The 25,112-nt window shown below is 42.7% G+C and overlaps 1 protein-coding gene across 3 annotated transcripts in view; it reads left to right on the top strand.

Annotated features, from left to right (window-relative positions):
- Nucleotides 1–25,112, top strand: part of EXOC4 (exocyst complex component 4) — a 411,272-nt gene that overhangs the window by 197,474 nt on the left and 188,686 nt on the right. Inside the window, exon 11 of one of the 3 annotated variants that reach the window (XM_071803543.1) lies at nt 2,380–3,821. The exons of the other annotated variants lie outside the window; for them this stretch is intronic. Coding sequence (XP_071659644.1) covers nt 2,380–2,425 — 46 coding nt within the window. The 3' untranslated portion in view covers nt 2,426–3,821. Of the gene's footprint in view, nt 1–2,379; nt 3,822–25,112 lie in introns of those variants that run through there. 3 annotated transcript variants of the gene reach the window in all.

The following is a 25,112-nucleotide window of genomic DNA, read 5'->3' on the forward strand; positions in this document are numbered from 1 at the left end:
TTGGGAATAATCGGGTCGAACTTCTGTTTCATTCAGGATATATCAAGATAAAAGGTTCTCTATGGAGAGTTTAAATCCTCTGTTTATGTTGGAAATGTGGGGAGGGGATAACAAAGTCAGCATTGGTTCCTATGGGGCATCCGAGTCCTTTGGTCTTTACAAACACCAACTGCTGCAGCTGAGCGCCGTTCGTAACTACGGACCTGTAATTCATACAGAACGATGGACATAACTAAGAACCTGCTGATAATCCCTTTCATTAGCTTATCTGTACAGCTAAAATGATAAAAAACAGATAAATTGATTTTAAAATGTGCCGTAACATCTTGTAGTTGTGTACTACAAAACTAATATTTGATAATACGGGGGGTGTGTTATTTGGGAAGCAAAAGGAATGTGAAAATTAGATTAGTTTGTTAGTTAACGCTTAGTACGTTAGACTATGATTCCAAGTATGTTCAGAAAAATACGTGGTATTTTAGCAGTCGTAGGGGTGTATGTTATTGAAGTAGAAGGAAAATTGGGTGCAGATAATGCTGAATAATGAGAGCTGGTATTTTTACCTTTTGATAATCAAACCTAAAATACTTGAGTTAGAGAAATCAATAAAACCGACTCAAGCTGGGAGATGGAATTTATAATTATTGACTACTTAAAGTTTGTACTTTAGGTTGCATAATGTTCAGGGGATAAGGGGCTAAGGAAAACAAAATGAAAATAGGTCTGAGATGCTGTTATGCACACAGAAAAACATTCTTTGCAAACTTTTCAAGTCAGTGACTCCTTAAAAGTATAACCATGCCGGTTCCGTGAGCTCTGGTTTTTAAGTCTTCCATTCAGACATAGCCCTTATCTTCAAAGAGAGTTTAAAAACACCGTTTAGTTCATCTAAAACTTGCTTTTGCAAGGCAGGAGTATCTTCCCTTTAGAGAGGGGATGGTGCCTCCATGGTGGGACGAGACAAACGGGCCTCAAAGCAGGACGTCTGGACTCGTGCCCATCGCACCGGTACCCGGAGCCACCGCAATGCTTCGTTTTCCCATCTTCATTTTGCAACCGTTAACGCTCATCCTTGAACGTGACAGATGCTCAACACAAAACGCAACTTTTCATACACTCGCTGCTTACTTCACTTGACCCAAATTGAAATTTTAAGGGAACAGTTCGACACCCACCTACTGATTTATTTATTTCTTTTTACTCCCGCAGCTTAATGAGCGTTTAGAAGACATTTACTTGACGAGTCCCTTGCCGTTGACATTTAGTACTTTATATCTTTCAACAGCGGGAACGAGCGTTTCTTGCAGGCGAATCTGCGCTCTTTTTCTCTTTGACAAGCTCTCATAAAGTCGGCGGCGCTGAATTATAAAGACACGTTCCAGAGAAGCTTGTTGTTGTGACACCGCTAAGAAAGGGTTTAGTTCTGATTGAGGCCATCGCCTAAACGTGGCGCACACCCAGGAAAGGGATGGGGAATAACTTCACATTTCCCCCCCCCACACCATGTTTTATGAGAACTGACAGTCTTACTGTGTGTGTCTGATTAAAGATGACAGTTTATAAAAACCTTAAGGTAAGGCTGTTCATTTTCAATGACAGAAAATAAAGCAATCCTCTCCCCCCGCCTCCCACACAAACAAAAGCGCTCGCACGCCAAAAAAAACCTCTTAATACGTGATGCATTGATTTTATATTGTCTGTCAGAGAATGTGCTCCAGCAGATCAGTCAACTTTGGAGTTTTCAAACATGCTTCATCCATACGGGAAATCAACAGCCTGTCAAAAATTTCGCATGTCTCCAGCTCCTCCTTGCCTTCGGTTGAAATACAACCTGAAGGAACGTAGAAATTGTGACATTTGCAAGAACTTACACTGAATAGCTGAGAACAACGTTAATTCCATGATAATGAGTTACCTCTAACCCCTACTCCGTTCATCAAGCCTACAAAGTAGTTCTAGCTCGTTAATGGACGCGCTGCTTAAGTTTAGTTCTAACATATAACTCATCTTCTCATGGAGCGGAATAAGATTTCCCGTACTGCTGAACTTATTATAGTGTAAAGTAGAGATTTATGATGTCATCAGAGTCTTCAATGACTTACTTATTTGTTTTGAATATTGCATCATGAGACCCAAGTCCTAGCATAGAATAGGATGCTTCCAATTGGAAGGGACCTGCGATGCTCATCTAAAGTCCAACTGCCTGACCACTTCAGGGCTGACCAAAACTTAAAGTGTGTTGTTAAGGGCATTGTCCAAATGCCACCCAAACACTGACAGGTTTGGGGCATCAACCACCTCTCTGTGAAGCCAGTTCCAGTGTTTGACCATCTTCTGTGTAAAGAAATGTTTCCTCATGTCTGGTCTAAACCTCTGCAGGTGCAGCTTTGAGCCATTCCCACATAGAACCATAAGATTGTCCTGAGTTGGAAGGGACCCACAAGGCTCATCGAGTCCAACTGCTGTCCCTGCACAGGACACCCCACAGTTCACACCGTGCGTCTGAGGATGTTGTCCAGTCTCTTCTTGGATATTGACAGGCTTGAAGAGCTCAGCACCTTCCTCTCCATGTCCCCTCCTCATGAAGCTCTAAAGACCATGAGGTCACCTCTCAGCCTCCATTTCTCCAAATGAGATAAATCCAAAGTCCTCAGCTGCTCCTCACAGGACGTCCCTTCCAGCCGCTTCACCAGCTTGGTTGTCCTTCTGTGGACACGTCCAAGGACCTTCACATCCTTCTTGATTTGTGAGACCCAAAACTGCACTGAGGCGTCTGAGTGAGGCCACACCAGTGCTAAATACAGTGGGAATCACAGGATGGTTGGGGTTGAAGGGACCTCTGGAGATCACCCAGTCCAACCCGGATTAATGCAGGGTCACCAGAGCAGATCACACAGGAAGGTGTCCAGGCGGGTTTGAATGTCTCAGAGATGGAGACTCCACAACCTCTCTGGGCAGCCTGGGCCAGGCTCTGGCACCTCAAAGGAAAGAAGTTTCTCCTCATGTTCAGATGGACCCTCCTGTGCTTCAGTCCTTCTTATTTTCCTTTCTTATAATCTTTCATTTCCTGTATCCTTTTTTCTTTTTTACTTTCTTATTTCCACCAGAAGCCTGAATACTGTGATACTCAAAAACCTGTTGCTCTGAAAATCGTGTAGCGAAGCTGGAAAGGAAGAATGGCTCCATTTATTTCATCTCACCATCTGAAGTATGAAACATCTTAATCTTAGGATTCTTTAAGGAGCTCAAGTTACACACTGAGATCCACATTTAATGCCTTGGCTTATCAGATGCTATAAATCTCTTTAGTCAGAAGAGGAGATTCCCCCATGCAGGAGTTCAATTGCTTTTGGGGAATGAACTAAATACGAGCTCAAACTTACATTAATAGCACCAGCTTCAATTTCAACTATAGCAAGTACTACTCTGATGCTTAAAAGAAGAAAAATCTGTGAAGCAACGGAAAAATTCACCAGGCAAAAATAGAAAAGCATCCTTCATTTTCCTTGTGGAAAAAAACTTGAGAGATTCTAAGTTTCTAATCTAAGCTGTTCAGAAATATGGTAGAGAGGGGTTTCCCTCCATATAATAGGGGAAAATCCAAGGATGAAAACTCAGTGTGGCTTAAATCCAAGTTACGGTATCATTTTGGAGAGTGTGTGTGATGACTTTCATAGAGCTTAATGAAGTTTTGATTGCAATACAGGAGAACTGTTGCTTGATGAAAACAGAAAAAGGCGATTCCTGTATTTTTGATTTGCAAAAAGCAAAAATATAAAGCCCAGGATGACAATATTTTGGAGGCTATGTTTCCCCATTTGAGAGGAAAGGTGTCTTGGTTTATTATTATTATTATTATTATTATTATTATTATTATTATTATTATTATTTACATAAATGTTATCTTGTTTAAGGTAAAGGATCTTCTGGGTAGATCCTCTGGTAGTGAACTGGAATTCCCGTAGCTGGGAGACTCAGCACAGGGTTGGTGAACCCACGTCTTCATGGTAGCAGCAAGACCAAGTAGAATTGGTCTCGAACCACGTGTCTGATGCCATTTGATCACTTCTGCCTCTGGAAATTGGAGATAGCTCTTATTTAGTGTGTTGACTGAGTAGTTTGTCACCTGCAGATGAGCAGCACTATCAGACAACTGACTGTGGTTGTGCGGTTCAATTTTATGGATGATCAAGTGCTGCTGCACTTGGGGACAGGGAATGAACAGAAGAACACGAAGTTGTGTTTCTATCAAGGTAAACTCCAGTGAATCACAGCTCGTCTAAGTGTTATTTGAGTATATGGACACTGGTAATTACTTTTGTTCCGGGAGAAAATCCAGACAGTGACATTATCACCTGGAATTTGATTTTTGAAATCGACCTTTAGATGCAATTGCTACTCGTGATAGTGGCAACTTGAGATTTCAGGAACCCAGTGGGACCAGATGAGGCCATCACCCTAATTCTGTACCTTTGGATCAGTAGGTTTCTGTTGGTTTTGTTTAGTTTGGTTTTGTTTTGTTTCCTGTGGAAATACTAAAATAAATAGCAGAAGCTATCAGCTTATAAGCAAAGACACTTATTTCTTTTTAGCTTTTATTTGGGCTGTCCCAGCTGATTTATTGTAGGATAAAAAGTCTCCATGATCTTTAAGGTCCCTTCCAACCCAAATGAAACAAACAAATGTACACTCCATAAGGTCAAATAACATTGCTAAATAAGTGCAGATCCCTCAAAAATTGTCCGTTCCTTGATTTTGGGATACCCAAGTAGATAATTTGTATTCCAAGTTCAGCGGGCACATAAAATGTAATTGTTCTGCATACAAAGAAAGATTGGAGACCTTCTGGAAATAACATGGAATCCAACAAGAAGGAAGAAATATTGGGAAGTGTCTGATTTAGGTCTCTACTGATAGGTCTCTGGAGGTCTTAGAATAAAGTCACTGTTGTTTTGGAGGAGGATCTGGTGGGTGGCCAGAGATCACCACCCGGAAGATCAAAACTACTATATAGAGCTGGAAAATTGAAATGCCCCAAAGCTTTTTGCTACTACAGGGAGGAAATAACGCCATCCTCTTTTGCTACATCTTCACAAAAGGTGTTGACGAGTCTTCCATCTAGAATTACTCTTCATTTTACAGGGCTGTGCAGTTGATCACTGCGATCCGGTCCTTGTTGGAATCAACCCTCTTGATATGTAGCAGTATAATTGATTTTAATGAGAATGGGTCTCGCGATTCACTTGGAAAATCAGACTGAGCCTGCACCACGTGTGAATTGTTAATCTGAACTGGAGGCAAATTGTTAAAAAGTAACAGAAGTGAATTAATTGCAAGGAATTGCAGTTGCTGTCTTTTCTCTCCCTCTCCTTTGCCTGACTCCTAAATTGTTGGTTCATCTCCATCCCAGGCAGCATCTTCATGACAATTGGAGCATTTTGGAATATTTTCTGCTTCCCATTTATCAAAATCAATCTTTCTTCTCCATAAGAGGGGCCAAACTTGCCGTCTATATGATCTGCTAATAAAAAAGTTCACCCAACCTCTACTCAGCTGCCTTTTTCCCCCAAAGTGTCCACCACCGGCACGTGTCCAGTCACACGCATTGATTCCAGCCGTGTGAAAAGTGCATTTTTCATTTGATGGGATGAAATCTGCCATTCGCATCCCTCAAGAGCCTCCTCAAGAAAATGTTTGGCATCTCTTCCACATTAAAAAAACAAATACAAGTTGTCAAGGATGGAGAGCTATTGTTGGAGGAAGCAGAATGGTGCTTATTATCAGTTGTGGATACGCCCAGGCCAATAGTCAAGTGTTTTTTTCCTGGTTTGCTTGATGAAAGGCAGTAATGGGTTTAATTGCTGGTTGTCATTTATAATGTAGTATATGCGGTATTAGAGTTATTCTGATAATGTGTTGTAATTACCAACCATCAAGCGCTTTACAATGTGATAAATACGATCTTTGAAGTAGCGTAGCTGAGTTCTTTGAATTGAAGGCAATAGTATTGAGAGTACAATGTGATTTAAAAATGTCAATCAAGTCAGGTAAACTAAATGAAGGTTTGGTTTTTGGTTTTTCCTTTCTATAAATTCTTCCTGTACCCTTAAACCTTCCCAAAAACTTGGTGGAATAAGCTGATAAATTAAAGCTATTTCAGAGCTCCGTGCACACGTGTCCGGTTTGAAAAGTCTTGTGTATAAAGTGCTTTCCAGTGTGTTCAAACCCAAAGGGGTTACTGTTAATTTTGACTTTGCTATAGTAGGAGAGTAAAACTCTTTTAGGTAGCGTTGCCCCTAATTCTACAGAGAAATGATCACACTAAATTCTATTTTAGATGGGGCAAAGCTTTCTAAAAGGCAGAAGTTTCAATTTGCATTGACCTTATCTACACTCATAAATGAACCAACAGATGCAAACGAAGCAGGGGAGGCTGAAATAATGAATTTGTGGTTTTATTATCTTTGTTCTTGTGCCTATTCTGGCTCCCAATGACCTTGACCTACTGTTACAATTTTGCTCTAGGACAACCAAATTCCTGATGATGTTTAATCAGCAAAGTTGAATTTTGATGAAAGCAGGTGCCACAGTCCCATTACTGCTGCAGAAATTAATTATCATTCATAGCGACATTCTGGATTCATAAGGATTAACGCCAGCAAAGTGTCACCTTTGCACATTCTTTCCGTCCTCGTCGCGAAGCCGAACGTAAGACACAAAAATCCCGCATTGATAAGTCAAACTCCACACCTCTTCAGATACAACATTTTGGGTAACAAAGCATCAAATTAAAGATGAATCTCGCATATAATCTATATTTTTAGCCTAGATATTTAATTAAAAGGTTTAACTTGATGAGTCCATGGGTTCTTTCAGTCTTGGCTTCAGTTCTCTAAGTTCTCGATGACGATGTTCAGGCAAACACCGCTCCATCTTCGGACCGACCCGCACACCGGGTCAGAATCCTTCGTCACTCCTTGTTTCCTAGAGCGTGAAAATTTCATCTAACCCTAGAAGCTTCTTTTCCACACCTACATCAACGTCTGAATTTTTCTTACCCCTCTGATTTAGCCCTTGTAGCCAAATCCCTGTTGAAGCCACACTCTGAATTCCATCTCCACCAGCATCTTGGTTCCTGCAACGTAACCACTGAAGCAAAAAACCAAGAGGGGGGGTATTTTTAATATATTCTCTTTCTTTTGTCTACAAGAGGTGGATTTTGGGAGCCTTATTTAGATGTTTTGGTTTTGTTTTTTCCCAGATCTAAAGTGGTGTTGAAACTCTGGTTGGTAGGGAGTTGTTTTTATAGATGATTCTTTTGCACTCAGTCATGCAGAAATAGAAAGGTTTCGATTTCATTTATATGCTTTAAATTCCCAAATTTGAAAAGATATATTAGTAATGCTTTGGTATCCTAATTAAATACCTAATTATATTTAGCAGTTTTTGCCAGTTTCTGTTGCCTTTACTGTGCCGATCTTTGCTGTTTGTGACATTTAAAACGTATGTTTGAATTCTTCCCTCTCCCGTGTCTTGTGATCTTGTTGCTCTTTTTTAGAACTGATACGTAACTTTCGCAAAATAATTACACGATAAGAAATACAGGATAATTGTTTGAAAGGTACAGACCTGAAGGCATTGCCTTGTGAAAAAGAACCCCCCTGGTTTTGTGAGTGGTTGGGGGTGTGTAAGTACAAACCCTTTCCTTGCAGCTTTGGGGTTATAATTGTGTGTAGTATCCCCATTTAGAGGCAAAATATATTGAGGAAAACTAAAGCAAACCCAGAATGTGGAAATCACCTTAAACTTGGCCTGGAGGTGCTTTTTACAGTAAATGTTTTGACGTTTTTGATATCCATGTCATTACAAAGTTGAGGGGAAAATTCCCACCTTGTGTGACAAGCGACCCCAGAGAGAGCGGTCGTGTCACAGGCCATTAATGTTCAGCATTATGAAGCGTAATGTGATTGTTTTTTTTCCCTTTGTTCATCTCCATCCAGATTTATCTAGGAGGGGTATAGAGGTGGCCAAGGGGTATAGCAAGAATTGAAGTTTGAAGCTCAAGGGTTGTCTCTCTCGTGTAGCATCTGGAAAACACCATTGGCCCAGAAGGCACTTGGACCGAGTTGTTGGCCAGGGGTGCGTGACATTATTGTCACTTTGGGTTTAGGAGGGACTGTTGGTTTATGGAGACAGATCTGAGCTTCCAGGGAACCTTCTGGGGACAGAGCTGGGGTTGGCTCATGCTGGAGAGAACCCAGCGCACATGGGGACAGATGATGTTGAGTTGGTGTCCCCAGGCTGTTGCGTTGTCACAGTGTCCCTGCGGTGCCAGCGGAGATGGGCAGCTAGAAAATCACTGCCTTTCACTCTTCACTGTGCTGCAGTTTCTACGTGTAGATTATTTTGTTGTTGTTATTCCTTTGTTTAGCTGTTTGCTGTGTAACAAGGAGCATAGTAACCTATAGGCCATAAAGGCACCCCCTCTTCTCACATGTTACTGTCCCTTTTTGTGCATATTTCTATAGAAAAAATTGCCAGTTGTGCTAAGGTCGCTTTTAAGTCTTTGGAACACAACGTAAGAACTGACATTCTTTTTATTATAACACAAGTCACTGCGGTAACTACGTACTGATACAGTCTGGTCTGTTGTATTCGGTTTTGGGCCCCTCGCACCAAGAAAGGCCTTGAGGTGCTGGAGCAAGTTGAGAGAAGGGAACAGAGCTGGGGAAGGGGCTGGAGCACAAGTGTGATGGGAGCGGCTGAGGGACCTGGGGGGTTCAGCTGGAGAACGGGAGCTGAGGGGAGACCTTCTGATCTCTGAACTGCCTGAAAGGAGCTTGGAGCCAGGGGGGTCGGGCTCTGCTCCCCAGGAACAAGCACCAGGAGCAGAGGAAACGGCCTCAAGTTGCACCAGGGGAGGTTGAGGTTGGATGTGGGAACAATTTCTTCCCCAAAGGGCTGTGGGGCACTGGAACAGGCTGCCCAGGGCAGTGCTGGAGTCACCATCCCTGGAGGGGTTGAACAGATGGAGATGAGGTTCTCAGGACATGGGTTAGAGGTGGACTTGGTAGTGTTGGGTTGACAGTTGGACTGATGATCTTAAAGGTCTTTTCTAACCAAAATGATTCTATGATTTTTATGCAATCCAAAGCAGGCTGAATTAAAAATATGTACATTCATGGCTCACTAGGAGGTGCCGAGCTTTGTTAGTGTGACAGTCAAACCAACTTTTTCCAAGAGTCCTCAAACAGGTTCTTTGAACTGCATTATCAGTCCTCTTGGAATACTTGAGGAATCGTTAGAAGACAGGGATGGTTTCAAGGAGAGCATCACTCCACAGATGCAGACCACGGAGCTTCTCCTCCCTTCAGTTGCTGGTAACGAACGGTGGCAGAAAACCAGCTCACCAAGAGCGACCATAAGGAGTCAAGTCTGAAGGTTTGAAATGGAGCGGGATGCCCTGGAGCAGGTTGACATGTATCTCTGCCCAATTTCACAACTCCATTGAAAGATGAGATCTGAGGCTTTGTCCTCGTCTCCCTGTTCCCCTTGAGATGTTACCGATGTTCTTAACACGCCATGTGTTCTAAGAGGATCTTGCCATCGTACGCTGTGCTTTCTCCTCCTGTCTCATAGACGAGGGTCCAGACCCTGTAGTGAACCACAGGTGGTCAGGAGCTCATGTCTGGGTCGGTTTGAACCATATCGAGGGCTCATCGTTCTCTTTACTGGACCAGTCACATCCTCATCTCATTCAAAGCTCAACCAATAAGGAAATCTACACATTTTCCTTTAGGATATTTGTAGCTACAGGGAGAAATTTGCTTTGTATGTCAAATAGGTGGGAATATCTATTCCCACAGTTAAATTCCATCCATGGTGAGTGTAGCCTGAATATACTTTTTCACCTTCTAAATTGCATGGAAAGGAGAGAGCACTATCTGATTCTCTGCTTGCTAAAATAAATGTCAGAGAGGACACGGCCTAATTATCTCGCTCCCGTTTTCCGTCTACATGAAGCCTTGCAGCTTTGTGGGTGTGTTTTAAAACCACTGATTTTTGTCATTGATCCCAGAATTTCCATAATTTCCGTATTCACCGACAAGGGCGATGAAGGGTTTCTGTGTATTGTAATTATGCGGTGACACTCAAATGTCACGTCACGTCTCCTAGGTAAAGAATCAAAGATTCTGATAAACTTCCACAAAACCGCTTTGGTTAAGCTCAGACTATGTCACTCCTGGGGTTTAAAGTCTCAAAGTGAAACAGGAATAGATATATAGCATTTACCTCCAGCTTCTTAATCCCATTTCTCATTCTGTTGTTGACTTTGTTGTCTCAAGACCAAGTTGATGCTTGTAGCTCAAGGGTGAAAATTACAGCATATTAATGAACAGACTGCAAAAGGCTGGACATGATAAACTGAAACGTTAATGGTAGGCAAAAAAGCTTTGAAAATATGTAAGAATTTGGAGAAGGTTTGAAATTTAATTTTATGTCATCTTGAGATTGAATGTGTTGTATTTACAGATGTTTCTTTGAGTCATGAGTTTGTTTCTAGAGATATGACACCCTTCCTTGGGCTATGGATTGTGATTTATAAGCTCATCAAAGCATTAGTGCAGTAGACACCATGAAAGGAAATGGGCACTTGTCATGAATTTTATGATATTTTCAGTACCCTGGAAATTAGAAGCATTTTTTGTTGGTTTTTGCCAGAGGAGTTTGTTGTATGTCTAATTTTAATGAAACTGAACTGACTGCATTGAAGACTCTTACATTCAATGGCAATTAAATTTTTATAAGGCATTTAAATATGTTGAAATGTGTGGAGATGAGGGGACAGAAACACATAGAGGAAAAGGTAAAAATCTCTATTAAGCTTTTTATCTGTAAAAGGAGAAGAACTGACGATGCTCAGGTTGAGTTTGCAGCCATCCCTTAGACTTCTGAACTCACAGTATTAAAGTATCCAAAAATACTGTGACCCAATTTACTGCAATTATTAGGTTAATTCATTATTAGAATAATAGTTCTCATTATTTTTATGCTTAAATAGATACGTTCTAAGTGGCATAGTATGGTGCGGATGGGCTTCTTTTATTTCTCTTGGTTGTGTTTTACAATTAATTGAGGCTGATTGTGGGAAGATGCTGCTGTGAGGCTGAGACACCAACAGCTCTTCTGTTAATCAAAGTCTGGATGATCCACATCTTTGTATTGTTGTATATTCTCCATTTACGCTGGAAATCTTCTAAGAGAAGTTGCAGGAGGGCCGAGGATTTTAGGTTTAAAATCAAATTGTGTGTAGCTATTAAAAGCTTTTGAGACAATGACAACACCAACTCTGTTTCTCCTCGTCTCCTAATGAATCTGAGCATCTCAGACCTCTGAGGTATCAGTAAGATCTGCACCATCTATTTATTTTTTGCCTTAAAAACTCTGATCCTCAGGTTTAACCAGCTGGACACCCTCCATTGACTGCACTTGTCATCTTCACCCCATGACAATCACCAAGCGATCAACAAAAATGACTCCCTCATTGGAGACGGATCGAAGCCATTGAAGGGTGAACATGTCAATCGCAGCCTTTGCTAGCAACAAATTTCAAAATCCCCCATTCTTGTCCCGTCTTCTATAGCCAAGGTTCAAAGAATAAGGTGGTCTGATCCTTGACTTTAAACATGCTTTAATAAGAAGTCACAGAATCCCAGGATGTCAGGGGTTGGAAGGGACCTGGAAAGCTCATCCAGTGCAATCCCCCCATGGAGCAGGAACACCCAGCTGAGGTTCCACAGGGAGGTGTCCAGGCGGGTTTGAATGTCTGCAGAGAAGGAGACTCCACAACCCCCCTGGGCAGCCTGGGCCAGGCTCTGACACCCTCACCCCGAAGAAGTTTCTTCTCAAATTTAAGTGGAACCTGTGTTTCAGTTTGAACCCATTACCCCTTGTCCTATCATTGGTTGTCACCAAGAAGAGCCTGGCTCCATCCTCCTGACACTCACCCTTTCTAGATCTGTAAACATGAATGAGTCTCCCCTCAGTCTCCTCTTCTCCAGCTCCAGAGCCCCAGCTCCCTCAGCCTTTCCTCACACGGGAGATGCTCCACTCCCTTCAGCATCTTTGTTGCCCTGCGCTGGACTCTCTGCAGCAGTTCCCTGTCCTTCTGGAACTGAGGGGCCACAACTGGACACAATATTCCAGGTGTGGTCTCCCCAGGGCAGAGCAGAGGGGCAGGAGAACCTCTCTGACCTACTGACCACCCCCTTCTAACCCACCCCAGGTACCATTGGCCTTCCTGGCCACAAGGGCCCAGTGCTGGCTCATGCTCACCCTGCTGTCCCCAGGACCCCCAGGTCCCTTTCCCCTACACTGTTCTCTAATCGGTCCTTCCCTTCTCTGCCATTCTTCTGCCTTCTTCTGTGTGTCATGCATCAATCACTGAAATTTCAGAATACTTTTGGCCTAATTTCATTCTCAAACCTTATTTCGGGAACTAATTCACCTCTAGGAGAGTTGAGGTTCCTCCAGTCTTTAATGTCACTGCCGTCCCACAGTGACCTGATGCCAAGATGTATTTGGTTTCCCCTTGACACACGTTACAGAAAGTACTGACCCGACCTTTACAAATATTTATTAACATTTCTAAATTGTATTTTACTGTGTCATGTTGGAAGAAATGGTTCCAGCTGAACGAGAGGAATGAGTCTGCGATGGCATCGCTTCACTCCGCTGTGTAACAACATATTGCAAACACCTCCCTTGTCAGTCCTGAGCCGACTCTCCTCCTCTCATCTGCCCTTTGACATTGATATTTATCTTTTTTATATATTATTTTTTTATATTTAATATGTATATATTTATATTTATATATTTATATAGAAATACATCACATGAATAAGTGCCAAAAAGAGCAGATAGCAACTTGGGCGGTGTTGGCTGAGGAGTAAATGGATACAACCTTTCCTTTCCATCCCTTGGTAAGACACCCTTTGTGGTTGCCTTTCCTCGCTGCTTATGCTGGTAACTCATTGGCACTTGGGTGCTAAATTGTTCGGTTTCAATGTCGTTTCAGTAATAGAAATTAATGAAAATGGCATAGGAGATAAATCAACATCATGCTAATAGCTCTAAAGGACGGTTCTTAAATACAGCCGTGGGATGACTTTGTGGGGAGTAACCTGTTCTTTTCGCTGGCTTGGACACTTAACTTTTCGAGGTCAAAATCAAATTAGGATGAAAAATGGAAATGTCACTTTTATGGTGTAAATATGGGATATTCCCCAGAGTGGGTGGGGAAGAGAAATAAGCACCCTAGCACCTAATTCTTAGAATACCAACATTTCTTGAAGTAATATTTGCTTTAAAGGAGAATAACTCATGTAATGTCTTCACACACAGTACGTAGAGATTTAAATAGTCCCTTTTAGATATAAATTTTACCATGTATAATTTAAGAGTAGCTAAAGGAGGCCTCGGTTTTGCTTCATATTAAGTCTAAAGCTGCAGAAGGCCCAAGATGTTACTCTCTCTGCATTGGGAAACGGAGTTTATTTTTAATTCATAAAAAGAGATTTTACATAAGGCGCACATTTTATATCAATCAGTTGCTTTAATCAAGAAAAGAGGATCCTGCTCCTCCCAGGTCTCCATCACCGATCTCCCATCGATGCCTTTGGTACAAAAGGGCTTTGCTGCCTCCTCTTTGCCCCATGAAAATTACATCATGTAATTGTTTAATGATCGCAAAATGTTTTGAGATGCAAACGGTTGCATCGCTGCCTGGTTTTCACCAACCTTATGTTTCCTCCCGGTGCACAGGACTTTCCGAACCCGTCTCTCAAGCAGCCCAACAATCCGATCGTTGCTTCATGTCTGCGCTCCACTAATAACTGAAATTAATTTCTTAGAAGTGACACCAGAATAATTAATACGGCCCTCTTGGGCTGCGTGTGATAGAAGCGATCTGAGGAAGCGCACATATTAAAGTGTCACCGTCCTTCTCCACACATGCAAAATGTCATCATCAGTTCATAGCAGCCTCGCTTTATTAGAGCCATATTAAAATGAATGTTTTGCGCATCTTCATAAAGTGCTTATTAACAGCATTTCCTCGCTTTAAGAAATGACTCCACTATGCGAATGCGACCCATTTCGATGAATAAATTTAGCGCTTTAGTGCTATTTATTTACTCCACGCTGTAAAATGTTATAAGATAAATAATGGGTCCCACGGGGGTAAGTTGGTGATCATCCTCTCAGCGGGCAGGCGAACACGGCTCGAGCAAAGGAATAATGATCAAAATTCACAGTGCGCCCTGGGATGCCATTTATATACCTGAATCTGATAAAGAATTACAATCCTTAACAACGTGCTTAGCGCTGGGACGCGGACGTAATGAGACCGGCAGCCAGGAACGTACAGATAAATCTGGAGCGGCACAGGAGCGTTTCCAGGTCTGAAAAATGGTTGGAATTTTAGGGAGAGGACAAAAGGTGGATTAGTTAGAGCGTCTGGGCCCTGTTCTGGTAGAAAAGTTGGGATTGTTGTGCTTGGAGTGGCCAAAAAGGGCAGAGATTAATTACAAGGTACCACTGCAGCGCTCGCACCTCTTCTGGTTTTGCACTCGCTTTTCAGAATAGATTTCTACTCAAAGGGAGATTTTACACTCGATTTAAGTCGTACAGCTGGGAATTCTGAAGAAAAAATACACACCTAGAAGATTTTGCAGATAATTTTTCAAAATCACAATTCAGATACTAAGCAGTCATACTTTGGGCATAAAAGTAAGAACAACTTGTCTGGCGACTTCTGCCTATTGCTTCATCAAGCATTTGAAATGTAAAAACATGACTAACAGAATAAAATGGCAGAACGATAATAGAATTATTAGTACTTCAAATTTTATGTGCTTTTTAAGCTTTTGATAGCTCAGCACATGGAAATACAATGGTTTTCTTTTTTGTAATCTCGGGTCTTGCAAATTGATGCTTTCTGGAGTTTCTGCTTCCCATCCCCTCCAGGAGCAAATTATTCTGACCCAAATTGTTCCCATTTCGATAACTTTTGTCTCTCCATTAGTTTCTCAGCGACGTCTTTCAGTCTGGTCCGAGTCAGTGAGTATATTTAGTCAGGGGAGATAATCCTGGGCTGGAACGCTAGAGGAAAATAGAGCTTGGCTTTGTCTTTCAGTGATTTTGAGCTTTTCAGGCTAAGAGGACAAGGTAAAGAGTTGGTAAGATGCTGAAACATTTGCCTTGTGGCTGAGCCACCATGGAGCATCCTAGGAGGATCTGCTGAGGTCGGATCTCATCACATCATGGAGGACGTAGCGTGTTTGGAGAGGATTAAAAATAGGAGAAAATGAGGTACCTTGACTCAATTTCCAGTTGGCTGAAATGTTTCTGTTTTCAGGTACATGCGTTTGTTTGCAGGAAGACATCAACTTTTCGTAGAGAAAATGCATCCTTATAATGAAAACAAAACCATTTAGTAGAAAATGAATTCTGGAGGAAAATTTGAAAGGTGATTTGCGACCACCCTTAGACATGGAATGTGGTTGACTACACACGCACACCCAGCGCAGAACGAGAAAGGGGCTGATTTCACCTCCGCCCTCTTCCAGCTAGACCCACACGTTAAAAACGAATATAATTTACATATCATTGAGATGGTTGGAATTCCCAGCTCTATAGGAGGAGGCGTCTTTCTGCTCAGTTCCTTTTTCATTCTGGATAAATAAATCCTTGCCTGTGCAGGATTATAAAGCTTTTCTGTGTGCATCGGTACGCGGGAGCTATTTCACATGAGCTATTCACGCGGTGCATGAAAAGCATCTTGCAGGAATAGCCTCAATTGGTTATTTTTAGGAGGGGGAGGATGGCATCAGCAAAACCACCAGAGAGATCTCTTCTGCCACCGTGTACACATCTCTGAATAAAACCAGCCAGTTGCTGCTTAATGAAAAGAGAAACTGGAAACCCCACGCAGGCTGATTACAGTTGCACAGATGCTTTTGCCGAGATTTGCACCTTCTTGGACAAAATTCCTTCTCTTTGTCGCAAAACTCTGCTACAAGAAATGTTTGTGGGGAAGGAGGTGAAATCAAATGCTGGACAAGTTAATTAGATCAGGGCCATTTCAGGCTTCCTAATGGGCACGTTTGTGGGTGTTTTGGGAACTCTCATCGCTCCTTGGATTGGGCTTGATTTCTGTGTCTGCCTCATTCTCATTTATGGAATCACATATTTCTCCACAGCCTTTTGTTCCTCATTGGACAATGGGGCTGTTCCATCTCCAGACCAACTCTTACAGCTGTAGAGAGTGTGAATCCGGTAAAGATTAATTTCCTTGCTCCAGTATCGCGTGACCCAAAGTCTGTTGAAGGAAATGCTCATATTTCCAGCAAAATTGCATTCTCATGAGGTTTCTTACAGTTTTTCTCTTTGAGAAGCAGAAGGTTGAGGGAGAGAAGATGATTATTTCCAATCACAGGTAGGGTTGCCATATAGAAACGCAAACAGGAGATGATGATTCTAATGGAATGGTGAGCGTGGGACAGTGCCATAAATGGTGTCTAAGAAGTCGTGAGCGCCCAGGATCTTCCTCGGGTTGCCAGACATCATTGTGGGCAACAAAGAAGGTTCCTTGTGCTGAACCAATCCTGGTTGTGTCCATTTTTTTAGAGAGAAAGAGTGAATCTTGTAGATAAGGACCCTTTCTTCCAGTCGTCCTCATTTCAATTCATCGTTAGGTATTTCTGATAGTTCTCTAAAGTCTGTTGTGTTTCTCTTCTATCTCAATGAAGACAAAAAAATCCATTTTATTGTAGCCAGTATTTGTATCACTTTAGGATTAGCTCTGTGTTTAGCACTTGCTGCTTTAATTTGGGCCACAAGCAAGAAGCACATGTGGAGGGTGCTCTGCGGACTTCAGAAAAGTACAAACAGCAGCAAGAGCTGTTTCACAAATCGGTTGAATTTCCCAGCATTTCCTGCTCAGATCTACACAAGCTGGAAATGCATCGAAGGTCAAAGATTGATATCAGAAAAAGGAGAAGCAATTTCAGCCTTTCCGCAATTTTCTGACTTCACCTGTTCCTGAAAGTTAATCATCTTTTCTTTCATAATATTCTTTATTACTGGAGATGGGCTGTAGAGCTCCTGGTAATGAAACTATGAAGCAAATGAAAACTTTCCTTTTGAAAACTTGGCCAAATTGGACTCTAATTCTGGCCAAAAACAAGTTGGAAAAATCTGACTGTGGCCAGTGAATGGTGATGGGGAAACCGAGACTTTGCTACTTGGTTTACAAAATATTACCTGGTGTCTTTCCATAGGCGAGAACTGGGTTTTGTGTGAAAATGAGAGTGTCTGCAGATATTTTTGCAGATTCTTTTGAGATGATTCAACATCCTGAGGTGTATTAGAAGGGGGTGGTCAGTAGGTCAGAGAGGTTCTCCTGCCCCTCTGCTCTGCCCTGGGGAGACCACACCTGGAATATTGTGTCCAGTTGTGGCCCCTCAGCTCCAGAAGGACAGGGAACTGCTGGAGAGAGTCCAGCGCAGGGCAACAAAGATGCTGAAGGGAGTGGAGCATCTCCCGTGTGAGGAAAGGCTGAGGGAGCTGGGGCTCTGGAGCTGGAGAAGAGGAGACTGAGGGGGGACTCATTCATGTTCACAGATATAGAAAGGGTGAGTGCCATGAAAACGGAACTAGGCTCTTCTCGGTGACAACCAATGATAGGACAAGGGGTAATGGGTACAAACTGGAACACAAGAGGTTCCACTTAAACTTGAGAAGAAACTTCTTCCTGGTGAGGGTGGCAGAGCCTGGCCCAGGCTGCCCAGGGAGGTTGTGGAGTCTCCTTCTCTGCAGACATTCAAACCCGCCTGGACACCTTCCTGTGGAACCTCAGCTGGGTGTTCCTGCTCCAGGGGGGATTGCACTGGATGAGCTTTCCAGGTCCCTTCAACCCCTGACATTCTGGGGTTCTGTGAATTTGACCCAAAGTCTTCCGAAATGGACAAAGAGTTTTCCATTTAATCCCCAAGTCCTCCATATGGAGTGAGCTCTTCTCTGCAGTGCTTACATAGCACAGACGTGATTTGTAGTCATCCCATTTAATAATCTACACATTTTCTAGGACAAAGTCATTGGAATTAATGCACTCGGCTGGGATCACCTTTACACTTCGCTGCTGGGAAGAAAAACGTTTGTCTAGAATTATGAGGAAAACATCCCATCAATCTCCTCGTGCACATCACATTACGAGAGGCACGGGGGGGCTGTGATGTGCTGCAGCAGAAAACAAAGTACTTGGGAAAAGCATCTTATGGCCTTTGGACTCTGAAGCATTAGATGAGAAGTATTTGGTATGGGAATCATGTCACTTTATACGAATTTTTTTATAGAAAAATTTTATAGACTTTGAATAGGTTTTCGATGAGCGTTTCTGTCAGTAGAACGCGTAATCCTTGAAACCTGGTGTTTGCTATGAATTTTGTCTAATTTCCTGGTCAATGAGGCATCTGAGCGTTTTACGGTTGTACAGGTGTTAAAACAGGTACAGACCAAGGGCTGTGAGCTCCATACATCCTGATGTTGTAGATGAGGAGGGTGAGCAGGGTTTGGCGGGTTGGATTGATCAAGCCTCATCTGCTCCTCTTCAGACATGGAGATTTTCACTAACTCACCCGTTACCGAGTCTTCTGATGTCTTCATAAATTAAATGTTTTCATGCTTTTTACTCCTTTGTTTAAGTTTAATTTGAATTGTTCCAGGGCTGATTCTGTCTTGGGCAATATTGTTTATAATACTCCATGGGACCCATGAGTGCTTTCCAGTTTTGAAATCAATCTCTGAGTTCGTGCGTGCGTCTTGCTTACACCTTCCCCCCCCGTGATGATTGATGCTAACTAAATAAGCTGCCATCTATAGAAAAATCAGTGCGTGCTATTGATTTTATATAACTTTATTTTCTGAAATATTTCACTCAGTTAGAGAAATTGCAATTTGAAAACCCGTTTCTTTTAGCCTGATATAAAACTCTTGCGTACCTGTGAGTATACAGGGGAGCTGGATCAAGCCCTTCAGTATTTATGAGTATAGCTAACAGTAATGGTTCCAAATACTCGTTAAGCAATCTGATTTTAACTACTCTTAGCTGGCGATACCAGGTCTTGCCTCAGCATTATTTTCTCCCATCTTTAACTGGTGATCTTCAATGTTAATGTGATGAGGACGGAGTGAAACGGCAATGATCCAAATGTGAATCAGCCCCACGAGTAGCAATCAAGAAGATTCATAGAGCATGTCTGCTCTGCTCTGGTGAGACCGCCCCGCAGTGCTGGTCCAGCTCTGGGTCCTCAGCACAGGACACACATGGACCTGCGGGAGAGGGGCCAGGGGAGCCACAGGAATGATCCGAGACTGGAACAGCTCTGCTGGGAGGACAGGCTGAGAGAGCTGGGGTGTTCAGCTGGAGAACAGAAGCTCCAGGGAGACCTTAGTGCAGCCTATCACAAAATCCCAGAATGGCTGGGGTTGGAAGGGACCTCTGGAGATCATCCAGTCCAACCCACCTGCTAATGCAGGATCACCAGAGCAGATCACACAGGAAGGTGTCCAGGCGGGTTTCAATGTCTCAGAGAAGGAGACTCCACAGCCTCTCCGGGCAGCCTGGGCCAGGCTCTGGCACCTCAAAGGAAAGAAGTTTCTCCTCATGTTCAGATGGACCCTCCTGTGCTTCAATATGTGCCTGTTGCCCCTCATCCTGTCGTTGGGTAGCACTGAACAGAGTCATGTCCATCCTCTTGACACCCACCCTTTCAGTACCTAAATGGGACGTACAAGAAAGCTGGAGGGGGACTTTTGATAAGGGCATGTAGTGGTAGGACAAGGTGTGATGGTTTTAAACTAAGGGAGGGACATTCAGGCTGGGCATGAGGAAGAAATTGTTGACCCTGAGGGTGGTGAGAGCCTGGCCCAGGTTGGCCAGAGAGGTGGTGGATGAACCATCCCTGGAGACATCCCAGGCCAGGCTGGACGCGGCTCTGAGCAACCTGAGCTGGTGAAGATGTCCCTGTCATGGCAGGAGGGTTGGAACTAGAGGATCTTTGAAGTCCCTTCCAGCCCCATCCATTCTGTGATTCTAAGATGCTTTACCAACAAAACACATTTAAATGTTGATGCTAGAAGAGTGTAATTGTTTGCCTCATGTAGCTTTGAGGTTCAGTTTGCTTGCAGATGTTTTCCTCCCTTTTTGGTTTCCTGTAATATTCCATGAAGGAGAGAAAAAGAGGAGTTTTATTTCTTGAAGCATGCCAAACTCTCCATTCCTGAAGCTGAATCCAGAATGAAGACCTGAGCCTTGAAACCTTCCCTGTAAGTAAAGAAAAGTGGTTTGATGGATAAAGACCTACACCAAGACCCTTTTTATGAAACGTACTCTGGCATGTGCTTCCTCCTCCTTAAATTTGGAAACTCACCCATGAACTACCTGCTTGGGCATAGTTTCTGATGTGGAGGCTCTACAAAGAAGAACTCAAAATAGTGATGATTAAATCTTTGGAGATATTCAGGACTGGGAATAAGTGCTGACTTTTCCAATGCACTCAAAAACATTAAACACAACAGACAAAACAAAAATAGGAGGGGTTAGAAGGAATATTCATCTCTATGTTTCCATCCCTAGATGGGAGCCCTGTGTGACACACCAGAAACACAAGCAGAACCATCTTTGGTGGCACTATCCACGTGACGCTAAAGATCCCATAACGCTGATAATGCACCCAAGGCCGTTTCTTCTTAATTTAAAATGAGTTTTGATGTCCTGAGTTGCCTTTGGCTACTGTTTGAATGAATTAATATTTCAATATTGCCTCGTATTTACTAACTCACAGTAGAATGAACTTGGAGTCAGACCCTCATTTAGTTAAAATAAATGTATTTCCATGGTATTAAACAAATTTCAACCAGCGGACTATTCGGCCTGGGGGAGTAGAAGAGGCTGCGTGTTGGACCAGGTTCTGAGTTGCATTATAATGAGTAAGAAATGTGTAATGTGGTTGAGTTCAAGAGAAGAGGTTTATACCAGGCTGGCTTTGTACATCATGCTTGGTTTTCCTAATGCATAACAGAATGGAAATAAATTAATACGCCATCAAATTGGAGACTCGCAGGAGAAGAAATAGTTGATCCAACTTTCAAGTGCACGTCCCTTTGTTTTCAGCTGGTAGATGCGGCTTATCCTTCGCGTATTTGGTGTTTGGGCCTTGTGAAGAAAACATTTCAATGAAGAAAAATAGATTAAGGGATGTTTTCAAAGCCAGCACTTCCACCAAAACCGTTCAATCTCCAGGTTCATTTTCTGTACACCGTGACCCTCTTGGATGTCATCTGCTCTGTTCCGATTGTAAAGCTCTTTTTCCTTGTGGATCTCTCTTCTGAGCTGCCCTTTCTTCCTTTGTGAGACTTCCCTCCTCCTCCTCCTCCTCCAGCTGCGTCATCTGAGCTTTCGTTCACATTATCAGACAGATTAGAGGACCAAGATTCGGGAGGGAACTGGTGCAAATTCTTCTGGGTCAACAGGTTTGTTCGCAATGCCGACGCTCTTTGATTGCTAGGTACAATCAATCCATATAAATTTTAGGACTAAGTTTGAATTTGTGTGTGTTTAACAAGCTGAGGAAGATGGGGATGGAGAGAGGAGAGGAGAGGAGAGGAGAGGAGAGGAGAGGAGAGGAGAGGAGAGGAGAGGAGAGGAGAGGAGAGGAGAGGAGAGGAGAGGAGAGGAGAGGAGAGGAGAGGAGAGGAGAGGAGAGGAGAGGAGAATTGGTGGTTGCGTATTTTCCCCCTTTCCCACCAAACTTTGAATATCTTGGGTTTTTAATACATGGTATTGCTGGACAAAGTGGGGTAAGAAAATCACTAGAATAATCAAGGCAGATATTTGAGCTCTGTCAACTCCAGCATGGCTTGTGATTCTTTCTTACTCTTCCAAGTAATTCTGCTGGTCCATCAGGATCCGTCCCCAAGGCTGGGAGGTGCCACTGGGTTGTTACCACCGTCTTATTTTGTACATTTACTGCGTTTCCCTCTTGACACTCTCCAGTGGTTTTGTGTCCATGTGTTTTTATGGCAGATGTTTCAATGAACATCCCTTGACCTCACACTAAAGGCCAAGAACTTGCCTTTAGGTCTTTAAATTAATTTTTTTGAATAAAACTCTTTGATGGAATTTGAAACCAGCTCTGCTCTTCATCTGTAGTGGAATAACATCATAAAATGTGTGCCTCATATTTTAGCGTAAAACAAAGACATTACGGCTTAGGTCTTGGCCGTTCAAAGCAAGATATTATGTGCCGTGAGCATCTCTCTTTATACGTCATTACCGAAAACCTGATTATTAGCGAAAAAGAAGAATCAAGTCTTGTTTGTTTGATCACTTTATTTCATGCAGCCCCAAAAAAATAAGGCTGTTGCACAGTATCATTCATTTTGCTGCATTATCGCATGTTTGTGGATAGTATGAAATGGATCAAAGCTTTCACACGCTTTCGTGGCTTGGAATTCAATCTGCGAATCAAACCCTATAACACAACAGCGTTCAGGCAAGTGTGCAATTTAATATCAGCCCTTCAACAAGGTAGGTTTGCGTCAGGTCCGCGCCGTGGTTAACCTTCGCTAGATATTGCGGAGAAATCAGGCTGTGTTTGGCCATCCGCCTCATTTCATTTCATGTTGCGGCGCTGGCGGGTTTAATAACGTCTCGGAGACTCCTGCAAGAGAGAGATGGGTTTTGAAAAGGGGAGAAAGAAAAGGTGGGCAAGAGGAAAACCATCTCGCTGTGTGTTCTCCTCGGATTCCCGGTGGATTAGCGATCGTCGTTTGCATCGGCAATGACAGGACGGAGGGGATGACTCTTCCCTGGGGACAGGGAGGAATAGAAATGATGCTCCATTATGTTGCTCATGATTATTCTCCGTGCTAAGTGGCACAATGACTGCAGAGCCAAAGGGCAGAGCTGAGCAGTGGGTTTTAAGCTAATAAAGTTGTATGAAGCAGGGTTAAAACGAAAGCTTTATTCCAAGGTGTCTGAAGTACATTTTTACTAGGCCAAAAATGTGTATTGGCTGTGTTGGTGTGACAGAGTTTGATGGAAAAATGTTTGCTTTTCCTCCTATTATCTTTATTGAAACTTTATATAAAAACATTCTAATTGCACTGTGCTAGAGAACATTTTCCTCCCTGATTCAGATTACTGGTCTTGTTCTCTCCCCTTAATATAAACCAAAGTGATGGGGAAATGATCAGTTTTGGGGATGGACTTCTTTAAGAAAGCTCATAATAATCTTATTTCCTTAAGCAAACCAGGGTGACCTTCTTCCCACCTCTGAAAAATAGGTTCTGAAGACTTGTCTTACGTTTCTGTCCAGGCTTTGCATGGAAAGCGGGTTTTATGGTCTTAATTCAAGCAAGATGCTGAAGGGAGTGGAGCATCTCCCGTGTGAGGAAAGGCTGAGGGAGCTGGGGCTCTTGAGCTTGGAGAAGAGGAGACTGAGGGGTGACCTCATTCATGTTTACAGATATAGAAAGGGTGAGTGTCAGGAGGATGGAGCCAGGCTCTTCTCGGTGACAAACAATGATAGGACAAGGGGTAATGGGTTCAAACTGGAACACAAGACACTTAAATATGAGAAGAAACTTCTCAGTGAGGGTGTCAGAGCCTGGCCCAGGCTGCCCAGGGAGGTTGTGGAGTCTCCTTCTCTGCAGACATTCAAACCCGCCTGGACACCTTCCTGTGGAACCTCAGCTGGGTGTTCCTGCTCCATGGGGGGATTGCACTGGATGAGCTTTCCAGGTCCCTTCCAACCCCTGACATTCTGGGGTTCTGTGTGATTCTCTCCCTGTATCATTGTGCAATTGTGTTGCTTCATTATCCTCTCCGTGGTTTCCACATGATTGGTAATTTAAGTCATCTCAGATGCCGCAAAACTTGGCAACTACCAATAAATAACATCTCATTGACTTCTTTTTATAAGTGGACAGTGTTCTGCATAAGCAAAGTGAGACAAAATGCCTGAATTCTGAGATCAGATGACAGGTTGGTGAGCAGTGAGTTTTTGCCTCTCTCTAGGACATCTCTGAGTGGGCAGGTGATCTGAATAGCTATTGATTAGTGAAATACTGGCTAATAGAGGGGGTTCATTAATATACTTCTCTCATTTATATGCTTGTATTTATCTGGAAATGTAGTAGTTCACATTGCGTTGAACGGAGGAAAAAAAACCTTGGTCCCTCAGCAATTTTATAATATGTATCTCAATTAAAAGCAGAAAATTTCGTTACAGATCAGGTAATATGGTAGGATGATTTCAATTTCATGTTATATTTCACAAGAAAAGGATGATTTCTAGGACCAGGGTTGAACTGCAGCGTATTTTGTAGCTTCATTTGTGCCTATGTCACAATGTACTTTTTACCAAGATCTCATTGCCCTTAGGTCTGCAGAGTTGTTGATGGTTTATTTTGACACAGCTGTATGGATGTGGTTGTGAGTATCTTAATACATTGCATAAAGACTGAGAAATTCCTAAATTATTAGAAAAAAGGCACCTGGATTGGAAGAGACTGTCCAGTGTTGTCGCTTAGTAAAGTTGTTGTGTGTTTGGATTAAACCTGTTGTGTATTTGGAGTAAAGCTGCTGTGTATTCGGAGTAGAGTGGTATACTCTATGGGACACGAATATTTTTTGCTCCTAGAAAGGAGACCCAGGGCCATCCATCTTATGGATCTGTGATGGTGTGAGGTGAAGAAGGCACATGTACATAGGACCCTACTGTGATTTTAATAGTACATTCCTAATAATAATACTTCACGATAATCCATGATTTATTTAAGCCAGTGCATATCAATCTACAGCCAAAGCAAGCATCAAGGTCTTTAGCTTCCCTAACTAGGACTTCACATGGTTGGAGTTGCAGCCATCAGTTGGCTAAGTATGCTTTCTACGTTGTTTCTAGTGAGGTAAGAATAATCCTTATACGAGACATCTGAGACATATGGTCCCTGTGGTAGTTCCATGACTTTATTCTTGACTAAAGCAT

This window comes from Patagioenas fasciata, chromosome 1 (genome assembly GCF_037038585.1).
Source record: "Patagioenas fasciata isolate bPatFas1 chromosome 1, bPatFas1.hap1, whole genome shotgun sequence".
NCBI classification, from domain to species: Eukaryota; Metazoa; Chordata; class Aves; order Columbiformes; family Columbidae; genus Patagioenas; species Patagioenas fasciata.